The sequence below is a fragment of the Aedes albopictus genome, chromosome 2 (assembly GCF_035046485.1).
Source record: "Aedes albopictus strain Foshan chromosome 2, AalbF5, whole genome shotgun sequence".
Taxonomy (NCBI): Eukaryota; Metazoa; Arthropoda; class Insecta; order Diptera; family Culicidae; genus Aedes; species Aedes albopictus.
Window position 1 is genome coordinate 41,736,908 of NC_085137.1, and position 12,835 is coordinate 41,749,742.

At 44.9% G+C, this 12,835-nt stretch overlaps 1 protein-coding gene across 12 annotated transcripts in view; it reads right to left on the reverse strand.

Moving 5' to 3' along the window:
- The window catches only part of LOC109421313 (uncharacterized), a 98,271-nt gene that overhangs the window by 16,240 nt on the left and 69,196 nt on the right, over positions 1–12,835 (reverse strand). For 10 of the 12 annotated variants that reach the window (XM_062849526.1, XM_062849524.1, XM_062849529.1 and 7 more), the window contains 7 exons: positions 8,985–12,754; positions 5,069–8,211; positions 4,909–4,996; positions 4,531–4,684; positions 4,202–4,460; positions 3,995–4,084; positions 1,235–1,441 (listed from right to left, as the gene is read on the reverse strand). In XM_062849526.1, the coding sequence (XP_062705510.1) occupies positions 1,235–1,441; positions 3,995–4,084; positions 4,202–4,460; positions 4,531–4,684; positions 4,909–4,996; positions 5,069–8,211; positions 8,985–12,754 (7,711 nt within the window). The remainder of the gene's footprint in view (positions 1–1,234; positions 1,442–3,994; positions 4,085–4,201; positions 4,461–4,530; positions 4,685–4,908; positions 4,997–5,068; positions 8,212–8,984; positions 12,755–12,835) is intronic. The other 2 variants (XM_062849533.1, XM_062849532.1) reach the window with 1 other exon arrangement.

A 12,835-nucleotide genomic window follows, 5' to 3' on the forward strand; every position in this document is an offset into this window, starting at 1 on the left:
TCCGGTCTTTGTGTTTTTTTGTGTGCTCACTTCTAACAAAAATACAAAAATAAGAAACAAAACAAACAACGCTTCAAACCCGTGATCTTCGTAAGATGAAAATGGGAGCCATATGCTTAAAAAGGGTCGAATACTCTATTAGTGAAATAAAAAAATCTACCTTTAGCCATTCTGCTATTTTGAAATCACACAAAAACTGTAAAATAATAATTCGGAAACTTTTCTCTGACAAATCTTTTAGATTTTCTGTTGCAGTTGATATTGTTTCAGATTTGACGTGAAAACGGATAAAACAAAGGTAAAGTTGGGACTCATATAAGACGCTGTCAACCACTTTATTACGCCAACCACAATATCTCAGCTACCTTATATCCGATTCATTTTATTTTTTTTTAATTCGTTTGGGCTCAAATTAGGCTCCTCTTTAGACAAATACTGAAAATAAACTTATTTCTTGGACGTAAAGTGGGTGGCAGCGTCTTGTAGCAGTCCCAAATGTTTAAAATTATTCAAGAAATGAATTTTCTCACCTACATGTGTTTCATTCAGGCAAAATCAGGAAGGTGCAGATTACGCTATATCACTCATATACACTAAAACAGGAATTTCTTCTACTAATACCTAGACAAATGTATGTATTGTTCCTCAAAACGCATGATTGTTGCAAGAGTGAAATACAATTTCAAATGTACGATCTTGTTCGACTACTGCGATTATGGTTTTCTGTTGCCATGGCAACATGTAGGCTGAAAAACAAGAAAATGACTTAAAACCAGAAAATTAAAGTGTTGCGAACTAAATTCTAAGCGCAATTTGAGGCGCAGATAAAATCCAACAACTTTTCCGAAGACACCAACTTGATAGGACGTAACCCCAATGTGCTAGAGGTTTTGTCTTGCTAATCTCTGTTCCTGGCCCAGTGTGCACTGTTATTCAGAAGCATCGTGCTAAAATTTAAGTCTGGAGGATACTTACACTACAAAGATTACTATACAAAAAAGTTCGTCTCTAGGAATTTATGAAAGGTATTTTGATACACTCACACTCAAAAAAGATATAAATAATACAATAGAAAACACACATTCTAGCCAAGAAGAGATGAAATCTAACAGGAAACGATTCCGGTTTCCAGATAACGAAACATAAATGCACTTTTTTATAAGAAGAAACGGATAGGAACAAGGAGAGAGAGAGAAAGTAGTTGAATTTGGACGAGAAAGAAAACGAAACTTACTCTTTGACAATCGTCGTTTCCTCGACGATTCCGTCGCCGGGACCGCAGTGGCTCTGGAAGCAGAGCATCGGATCCGCCCGCATCACGCGGTAGTTTTCGCAGCCATGCTTGTACGTGCCGACTAAAAGACTGCGATCGCAACAATTTGGATTCCACCACGAGCACGGCAGCTGGTCGGGCGTCGGCGGTGGGCGAATAGGGAGATCGCTACATTGGTGGATCCGCGCACACGCGTCATACACACATACATACATTGATATTTGATTTACACATTCGATGATGATCAGTGGTTGTTGAGGGGTCGGGAAATATTGTTTTTATTTTGTTTTGAATTTCAAGAGAAATAGAGAGAAAGAGAGAAACAGAAGGGATTGTTTTTGGGTGATCAGAAGGGTAATCGTTTAGGTTTTTCTTTAATGCTTTAGGTCTAGATATGAAATAATTTTGCTAATCGTTAATCAATCAACAGAACGGGGGAACTAAAAGGAAAATGCTTCGATAATTACTGATTCTGCCAGAGAATAAAGGTACTAACACTAGAAGCTTGTGTTGAACTCTACTAGATATGATAGGTAACAAACTGATAGAAGGATATGACAAATGAACAAATAAAGTACGGAAAGGCGAGCCGATTCATTTTTCTGTAGAATGTGTACTGCCCCCACTCGCATAACAGTCCCATATGAATAGGAAACCCAGCAAAGATGGGACTGTTATGCGAGTGGGGGCAGTGTAGTATAGCAAGAACATAGTTATCAAAAATACCAAATTTCTTAAAACAAAAACAAAACGGGTCGGTTTGATACCAGTGTTAAAACTGTTTGCCCATTGAAATAATTGTTTTCAACTTTTTCTAAACCCACTGAGATATGCTAAGCAGAGTGTGTGTCATTTGGCATAAAGGAATTTCACACAACGGTCATTTCGCATAATGGGCACTAGGCAGAAAAAAGAATAATGCATTTCGATTATGCTAAATGACCGTTACCGCCAAATGACCTTATGACGAATGACTTTAGGACAAACATTTCGCTCGCTGGTTAACATGTGTAAAATTTTCCAAAAGACAATTATGTGAAGATCGACGACTGATGATTGTACGTACTTTATTTGGGATCTGTGTCATTTACCATAACGGTCATTTGTCATAATTTACATTTGGCATAATAAAAAAGGACGCATTTCAATTATGCCAAATGGCTGTTATGCGAAATTTTTTTATGACAGGTTACCTTATACCAAATGACTATATGCCCCATATCCCGCTCCCATTTATTTGGGTTGATTGTTATAGTCTTCATACATCCATCATTTGAAATTAAGCCCTATGGCCATTATTTCAATTGACTATGCCCAATAGCTTTTATATTTGGAGTGAGACTTTTGACATAATCGGTTTGTGTCATTTGGCATAATCGACACTCAGCATATGAAAGATGCACTTCAATTATGCAAATTTATGGGTCTGTGTCATTTGGCATAAGGTCGTTTGGCATAAGGACACTTGGCATAAAGACGTTTGACATAACAAAGAAGGGTGCATTTCTATTATGCCAAATGTCCATTATGCCAAATGACCGTTATGCCAAATGTCTCGCTCTCCAAATTTATTACCAAATATCGGATATGCCAAAAGGCTTTATGCCAAGCGACCTTATGCCAAATGTCCTGCTCTCAAATTGGCCTTATATCGATCTTACACCAAATTTCAGAACCCATCATGTGAAATAACAGATCCATTCAATTCTTTGGGACCGGAGCGATCAAACCCCGACCCCGACGATGAAATCGAAGTTTACATGATGACCTCAATACACGACAAAACAGTTCACTTCATTCTGATCCCGATTGACCATCATCAACAGGAGTGCTGAAGGATTTTTTCAAATAGTTGGGCTAGAAACCCCATGTAAACTTTAACCCAAATGCACTGGTTTAATTTTCAACAAAACATCAAAAGACAATGTGCATAGGACCTAGAAATATATCATCATTACGTTTCGTCGATATTGTACGGATTTAGTATGAGAAAATTGCTTTTTCTTCAAATTGCTTCAACTCGACAAACAATAGGCGCAATTACGGTAGATAATTGCGCATAGATTATGTATATCTATAGCGAAGTAAAAGTCACAAGAAGATAAAGATCGGTTATAACAATTACAAAGGTTGAGAAAAACACGGAAAAGTTAAATGCCAAGAAAAGAAAACATAGCGGCTAAGATACAGCAGTGTGTTTAATCGAGGAACTCAAATATGTGATGACCGGATGGCTTCTGCTGATGGCAAGCTCCAACGAAGCTAGGATGATGAAATGAGCGAAGTGTGCGTCTGTCTCGACATGAGTGTACAAACAAAAAAGTGTAGGAAATGCATGTTGCGTGTTGTTGTGTACGATTGGTGATCACGATTTGATTAAAATTTGCATTGAAGCTTGATCCATGGTTAAAATGTAGGATTATTGTGTATGCAACGGGTTAAAACTCGCAAAGGGATAACGGGTAGGTGATTTTTTTTTTTTCACAAATAGCGCGAAAATACAAATTTTGAGAGCTTCGAACCAACAGTCAGTTTGATTAAAACAGTTACTCGCAAAAAAATAGAATCAAATACAATTAGAACACGGGGGAAGGAGAGGTGTAAAGATACAGCGCTTAACGATAATGAAGGAATGAATCGATTGATTGAGATTGAAGTAACGATTAGCAAAAAAATAGTTTCGAAAAAGTAAAGCTAACTGCCCGCGGTAGGGCCAAATACCTCGCATTGGCACCCTCTTGGATCTGCGTCACCAAATCACCGAGGACTTCGTGTTTGATGTAGTACAGCATCCGAACGCGAAGAAGCACTCTGTTGGAGAGAAACATACAGATTAGTTTTTTTTTTAAATAAATAACGATAATTTGTGTTAGATTCAAAAATATCTCCTTTTGAATCAACAATACATTTGTTGATTCTACAACTCACTTGTTGGCATGTCTGGTAAGATGCTTCTTGTAGTTGACATCCAGCATATTTTCGGCGTCGTACTTTTCATCCTTGCTCCAGTGGTTCGGATCGGTGGTCGGAGTATTGGACCCACCCGAATCGGTACCGGACTTGCCAGGTTTCGGCTCCTTCTGTGTGCCGGATGAGTTTGATGAACCGTCTTCGTTCACATCGGTGACGCTTCCCTCGCGTTTCAGCGTGGGAGTTCCTCCTGCTGCGGGATTCGCAGATTTGCGTCCTGAAAGGGGTGGAAAATCAGGTGTTTCGTTGCATGCTTGCTATGACGAGGCAGCGTTGAGTTTACTTACCTTTAGCATTCCGTCCTCTGGGTACCAGGTTATGCAATCCACTATGATTGCGAGCGATCTCACGTGTTTCACCACCTTCCGAGGGTGTGATCAGTTCCCAAATGAAATTCTTGATTTTCTCGTCTCCCTGATAGCGATCGAGGCAGTACAACAGCTAGGAAACAAATGAATCATTTATAAACCATGAGAAAGCCTGTTTGAATGCAAAACTATGACGATTACTACATTAGAGTGAATCATTTTTCAGAGAAAAGTTGAGAAGTTAACTTTGTTTTTACTCAGCGAAAACCTAAAGTTTCCTCAATATTAGCATAGCAGTCATCACGAAGAGAATCACTTTGATTGTGAGTGTTTGAAAAAGTATCTTATTTTACTTACTATGATTCGGGAGCATTCTTCGATGTCTTGCTCACGCCAACCACGCTTGAACTGACCCTGTTCCAATATTTCAGTCCAGCGGGCCCATCTGCAATGATTAGATAGAAAAAGTTGATCATTTAAACAATGTCTAATTCTCCAATCCAGAAAAGCAACTTACCCATGCGAGAGCAATCCTTTCTCGACCTTGAACAGCTCCGAACGAGCCCAGTTCCCGTAGGAAACCTCATCGAATCCAAGTGCCGCCAGTGTATCTCGATCGCGCGGGATGTACTCATCCTTCTCGACCTGCTGCTTCTTGTTTTTGTCCTTGCCGCGGTTGCGTTTGCTTCGGGTCTTCAGACCACCGCCGCCTTCCTCGCCTTCGCTTCCGTGCTCGCCGGAGGATTCATCCGACATGTCCATCACACCGTCGTCGTGTCCGTACCGTTTGATCTGGGTGCGCTTTCGAGGTTCCGCGATGACCAGGTCCTCGGTTTCGTCTTTCTCACATGCCGACGGATCGATCTCGGCCTTCTTGGCCCACTTGTTCCAGAAGTCCGGATCGTCGATGTTGATGTCGCTTCGGTTGGCCGCCGCAGCGAAGGAAGCTTTGGAGAAAGTCGATCCCTTTTCGCTCTCCATCGTGATGACCTGCGTTCGGCGGAGTAGAATCGAATCGATATCTTCTTCGCAGAACTTATCACCGGCATCGTCATCCATGACTGCTCCGTAGGCGCCCTTCTTCAGGAGATCTTCAATCTCCTTTTTGGACAATTGTTTGGTGTTGTCTTTACCTCCCTGAGCGGTATTCATGCTCTGCAAAATGGCCTTATCCAAGCCCAGTTTCAGCGAAGCTTTGTCAAACATTTCACGCTCGTACGTGTTGCGACACAGTAGACGGTAGATCTTAACCATCTTTTGCTGACCGATACGATGGCAACGAGCCTGCGCTTGAAGATCGTTTTGCGGATTCCAATCGCTGTCGTAGATGATAACCGTGTCAGCTGCGGTCAAATTGATTCCCAAACCTCCAGCCTTTGTACACAGGAGGAATACAAATCGATCGGAATCAGGTTTTGAGTAGCGATCGATGGCCGCTTGTCGGAGATTTCCTCGGATTCGACCGTCAATTCGCTCAAAGGGATACTTCCGGTAGATCAAGTAATCTTCCAGAATGTCCAAACAGCGAACCATTTGACTGAAAATCAACACCCGATGACCATTCGCTTTTAGTTTCGGGAGCAGTTTATCGATCAGCACCATCTTACCGGAGGAAACGATCAAGTTCTTGTAGTAGGCTTCGGCGTCATCGCCATGCTGCTGGCGATAATCGTACTGGATCTGATCCTCCGCACCATTCAGCAAGTACGGATGAATACAACACTTTCTCAACTCCATCATCGTGTTCATTAGATTGGGAATGTTCGCCGAAGTCGTTCCCTTCATCAGGAACGAGAAGTTCTGCTCCAAGATTCCTCGGTAATACTTCTTCTGGATGTTGGTCAACTCCACTTCGACGATGGTTTCCTCTTTCGGAGCGAGGGATTTCTCGACGTCATCCTTCAAACGTCGAAGCATCATCGGTTTCAGGAGAGCTTGCAGTTTGAGCACTTCGCTTTCCGTTTTGAGACTTCCGAATTCTCGTAAGAATTCATCGTTTGACGAAAACTGGCTAGGTTCTAGGAAGTTTAATAGCGAGAAAAGCTCATTCACGTTATTCTGCAAAGGTGTTCCGGAAAGGAGCACACGATGTTCCAAGTTCAATTGCCGGAGGCCTTCCAGCAATTTACAATTTCGATTCTTCAAACGATGAGCTTCGTCAATGACGCACACACGGAAATTGAACGGCTTCAAATCCTGGTAATCGGTGACGATCATCTCAAAAGTCGTGATCAGCACGTTGAACTTGTTGATGTCCTTGATGTATTTTCCGTTTTCATACCGGTAAAACACCTCGTAGTCCTGGATCATCTGCCGACTGGTGGCCGAGCCGTGGTAAACGATCACATTCATGTCCGTCCACCCTTCGAACTCTCGCTGCCAGTTGGGAATAGTCGATAAGGGGGCAATCACCAGGAACGGCCCTCGAATTCCATACTCGTAAACCGAATGAACAAACGTCAAGCTTTGAATAGTTTTGCCCAAACCCATTTCATCGGCCAAAATACAATTGTTTCCTTTGTACCACGAGTATCGCAACCAGTTTAAACCTTCCAGCTGGTAAGGCCGGAGTCTGTTGCCAGCCTTGTACGTGGGGCTCTCTGGGAGGGCCTTCCACTGATCCGGATGTGGCCGTTTCTTCGTTTTCCACTCGCTCTTCGGCGGGATCTTGTTGAATCTGTAGTACTGATCAATCTTTGGAAGATCTACGTCATCCTCTAGCTCCCAGGTGCTATCCTCGTACGGTAAGCTCTTCCACTTCACCAGATAATGCTTGACCGTTTTTCCATCATCATCGGTATGCTCGGATACGTCTAGCACACGATCCACCTCGACAAAATCTGGATTAAACGGTTCCTCATCCAGGGACTCAAAGATGTTAAGTTGCTGTTGCTGCTTCTGCAAGAACCGTTTGATTTTATTTCCCACCCGTTTGTCACCTTTGAACAGTTCGTCTTCAGTACGCCATTCACAGTGCAGGTAGGAGAAGTTACGGTACTTGACAAAGTATTCCTCAACATCGATGTACACAGGTGGCTCCTTCTTTTCTTCTGGTTTATCTTCTACCTTTTTAAGCTCAACCTTCTCTTCTTTATCATCCTTTTTATCTTCATCAACCTCCATCTTTTCTTTGTCTTCCTTCTTCTCGGCTGAAGCTTCTTCTGTATCTTCTTTATCTTCGGAAGCCTTCTCATCATTCTTTTCCTTTTCTGGTTTATCCTCACTTTCTTCAACATCTTCCTTCTTAGGCTCTTCCGATTCATCCGTCTCCATTTCCTCTGTCTTCGACTCACTTTCCTTCTCTACTTCTTCCTTCTTCAGCTCTTCATCTTCCACCTGCTTTTCCTTGTCAACCATTTCGTCCACTTCCATTTTTGATTCTTCATCTTCTTTCACTTCTTGTTCTTCGCCTTCTTTCTTCTCATCTTCACCTTCTTCAGTCTCCTTCTTGGGTTCCTCCTCACCATCCTGCTTCTTTTCGGCATCAGTGCTTTCACCTTCTTCGCCTTCTTTCTTATCGGAAGCCTCTCCTTCTTCAGTGCCTTCGGTTTTCTTCTCCTCTTCCGTCGGTTCGGGTGTCTTTTCCTTCGGTGGCGGTGGTGGTGGATCCGGTTTTAGCTCCCGTTTGCCCATTCGGACGGCCAGGACGTAGTGTACCACCTGTTGAAAGAAATATGCATTATTATCAGTGATCTATATTGTCGCCGAGTGTCTGGTATGTACCCGCCAGCAGCTGGGAGCGAGAGCAGTTGAGAAAATAAATCACCGCACAAAGAGAAGTCCGTATGAGGACTTGAGGAGGATGTCACTACACAGCATGGAATAAAATTATATGCTGATGTTTTACAAACTGTGAATGGCGCGCGAAGAAAAACAACGCCGACTACCGTCGTAAGTCTCAGGTCGTAAGCAATGATCGCAAAGGTAAATTGCTGACAGACTAAACTAAACCAATGATTGGTAAAAGACAGTCAAAGATCTGAAAAACGGTCGTAAGGCTGCCGGGAAAGACAAGCACCTGGCTAAACTTTTCAAACATTGTTAGTAAGCAGAGAAATACCTACTTCTTTCACCGGGCTTTTAAGATATGGAAAGAAAAGAAAGAAAGATATGGAAGAACTACCTGATACGTGCTGGATAGAAGGCCTAATTTGTCCTCTTTCCAGAAAGAGACACATACTAGAGTGCGCCAATTGTCGAGGAATAACACTCGTCTACTCGGTGTAAAAAATCTTGTGGCGTTTTCTATTCAGCAGATTGAGAATATGTCGATGGATCCCTTCGCGGCGAAGTGTTAGATGTTGTCAAGCTAACCGAGTATATTGGAGAAGGATTCTCTATGCGGTGTAGATCCAACGGATCCATGATTACAGAAACGCTTTGATTCTTGGGTTTCAAAATAAAAAAAAAATCTATTCCCCTCTATAACTTACCATTGAATCTTCATCTCCAGTGTTGACATACACGTAATTTGGCTTGTTAACTTCCTCCGGTTTCGGTTCACCGCTTGTTTCCGGTTTGGCGTCCGTAGTGCTGACCTCTTCTCCATCTGCTGCATCCGCACCAGCTCCACTAGTGCTCGCAACGGCCGCATCGGAAGTAGACGCACCCGCAGCGGAAGCGCCTTCTCCACTACTATCCGCATCTTTTTTCTCGGCTTCAGCTTTCTTCTCCTTCCGAGTGGTCGGAATGGGAGAGATCATACCGGATTCGTCATCCGAGAATCGAAGCATTACATCGTCAACGTATTTCTTCCGCTGGGTATTTCGAGCTGATCGACGTTTTGAACTGTCGATCTCCGCATCAGGCGGAGGTGACGGAGGTGGAGTGCTCATCAGGTCATCACCTTCTCCGTCCGATTCGACAGTCATCCGTATCCGACGTGATCGACTCTTGGAGCTGCTTCCACCGGATGATTTCTTACTTCTCGAGCTCGACGAACTCTTTTTCTTGCTCTCGCCACTTCCTGGTTCCTTCTTCTTGCTACTCTTTTTCTTTTTCGGTGTTTCCCCTTCAGGTTCCGCTCCTTCACCCAAACTATCTTCATTCTCCTCCTTTTCTTTAGCTTCACCTTCTTCTAACAAAGCCTTAATCGGAATCTTAGACACTGGAATGTCGTCAAAATCAGTCACTTCGTCTTTATCAGCCTTATCTTCGGTTTCTTCCGGTTTGGACTCCTTGTCAGGTCCGCTGGTGGCATCAGTTGAGTTCTGTGAATGCATCAACGAAGCCAGAGTTTGATTCTCGTCCGCTTCACTGGTGGCTTTCGAAAGCTCCTGATCGTGATCCTGGCTATTAGCATCCATGGACATAGAATTATCCCCCTCGGACGCTCCCTTTTTGCCACGTTTTTTCTTGGATTTGTCCGTCGTCTCCTTGGGTTCCTTTTTCTTCGGTTCCTTCTTTTCCTTTGGTTCTTTAGGTTTCTTGGGCTCCTTCGGCTCTTTCGGTTCCTTCGGTTCTCGGGGTTTCCGTGGCTTTTTCAGTTTCTTCCCGCTGGCATCCGTTGAAGTGTCCAGATCGCCCACCGAGAGATTATCTTGAGATTCGGTTTCATTCAGCGTTTCGTTGAAACTTTCGGAAGTTACCTCCGAGAGTCCTGTTCCTGCAGTAACGGAGTCTTCCGATACCGGCAGGGCCGTAACGGTCGTTTGGGTTTGAGATGTTTCATCACCGGAAGTAACCAAAGGTTGCTGTGGTGGTTGAGGTTGTCCGGGTACCGGTGTTGGGGTAGCCGATGCAGCAGCAGCAGCGGCTGCGGCAGCCGCAGCTGCTTCCTGAGCCAGTTTTTCTGCCTTCTTCAAGCGGGGCTTTCGCGGTTTGTTGGAAGGAGTTCGCCCACGGCGACCAGTTGTGCTGGTGACCTGCGGACTGTCTATCATGGCGGAAGAGTACATTGAGTGACTCTGCATCATACACTGAGGACCACCCTGGCATCCGTCGGTGGTTTCGTGCTGTTGAAGTACGGCAATACGTTCCTGTAGGCGCATAACCTTATCTTGATTATCGGCCATTGGAAGTTTGTACAGATCCTGCAGTTGTTGTTGGAGAGCGGATCGTTCCTGGGCATGTGATTGGTATGGTGTCTGGTAGGAGTTCATCATATCCGGGCTCATCATGCCATGCATTCCAGGGGGTCCATGAGCACCGTGCATCATGGGACCACCTGGAGGCATATGCATTCCGTACATCGGTGGAGCCTGCCCTGACGCAGGACCCATTGGACCGTACATCTGTGGATGCATCTGCGGTGGCATTTGAGTCGTATTTGTAGGTATAGTCGTTGCCGGCGTGCTGGTCGAAATGATCTGTTCCCCGGGCATCGGTTCCGTTTGATTGGGGTACGTAGTCGGTAAGGTTGGTGTAGTGGTAGATGTCGGTACCGATTGTTCTGGACTTGTGGTCGTAGTGGAGGCCGTCGTCACTTCTGGTGCTTGGAGTTCCGTCAGTACAACGGATGTAATAGGTTCCGGGGCAGTCGCCGAATCCATGGAAATTTCAGTCTTTTTAGCATCGAAAGTTGGTGCTTGGTTTGAGTTATCCGAATGATACGGATCTTCACGTTTTTCGTTCGTTTCAACATTGGCAGCTTCCAATCCAAGCGTTTGACTTTCCCGAATCGTTTCATCCAAACCAGCATCCGAGTTCAGCAAAGAATTGGCTGTTCCGTTATTGGTCTGATTCATCGTTTCGAAATCTGTCCCCGACATCAGGGAGCTTGAAGACTTGCTCTCGTCAGTGTTGGATTCCGCCGGAGCGGGAACGATACTGTCCCGTGATTCTTCGTTGCTACTGTTCTGTTCAGAGACGGAATGCCGCTGCTGTAAGCTGTCCGTTTCGCTTACGGCTGATTCCGGTATGGATCCAGCTGCTCCCAAACTGGAAGGAGCCTCATTGGCGTTGCTCGACGTAAGACTGTCAATTAGACTGAGATCCGCTGATGGCTGTTGCTGGGAGTCGGTATTGCTAGCCGGCGTTTCACTATCCACACTTGTTGCGGTTACAGTTGGTTCGACCGACGTTAAGGTTGAAATCGGTGGAAGCTCTACCGAGGAAGCTGTACTGTTGTGTAGTGGTTGTTGCTGCTGCTGTTGCGATTGGTGTTGTGGTTGTATCGAAGCAGGCGTCACCGATGGAAGCGTCTGCATTTCGCTCAAATGAGATGCTTGAGGAACGGGCATAGCTTGCTGTGTGATTGTTGGTGCTGCAATCGGAGATGCTACCGAGGTTGGAATACTTGGTACTGTTGTGGCACTAGGTATGAGTTGTGATTGTTGTTGTGGGACTGGCTGTTGTTGGTGCAGTTGTTGTTGTTGCTGCTGCTGTTGTTGACTCGGGCCGCTAGGCGACATCATCATCTCATCATTAAATGATGGAGATTGCAGCTGTTGGGAAATCGAGTGTGACGAAGGAACAGATGGAGTTGTTTGAGGTGGTTGCTGCTGAACAGCCATTGGTTGCATTGTCGTCAGATGCGATGACTGATGCTGCTGAGACGGTGACTGAGACTGAAGTTGCAACAGGTGTGAGGGTGGCTGAAGTTGTGTCAGCATCGGTTGCTGCTGACTTTGTTGTTGCTGCTGTTGTTGTTGCGGAGCAAGTTGATGGGGTTGGTGCATTGGTGGAAGTTGTTGTTGGGGTGGTTGCTGAGGCTGCGATAAATGGGGCTGGTGGAGACTATGTACAGGTGGTTGCTGTTGTTGCTGTTGCGACTGTTGGGATTGTTGTTGCTGAACCGATGGGTCAACGAGACTCTTATCATCTAGATTGCTATACTGTAGCCCTGTGGGAGGGCCTTGAGTTGGCGGTATCACAGGCATCGTTTGCGACACAGGCGGTATCAGACTGGAGATGTCGTTCAACTGTGAGATCTGTTGAGCGTGCGGAGGTGGCGGATGGGAGGCTTGTGACACATGTAAATGCGGAGCATGGGGATGCATCGGAGGAAGATGCTGATTCCCAAGCTGTTGTTGTTGCTGCTGCTGTTGCTGTGGTTGTTGTTGTTGTGGAGGTTGTTGGGGCATGCCATGGTGAGCACTGCCATTTATTCCACCACTACCAGGTCGCTGCACCATTGGGGGCCACTGTTGATGATGCTGTGGGGACATCGGCAACCGTGGGCCTAACGGGGAAAGAGGATTATTCTGCATTTGCTGCTGATGAGGAGGCCCTCGGTACGCTGCAGCTTGAGAGTATTCCAAACCTAAAGAAGAACATTAAACACCATGTGTGAATACAAGATCGATAGATGGGGCAACATGAATAAAAAGTAGTACAACTCTCA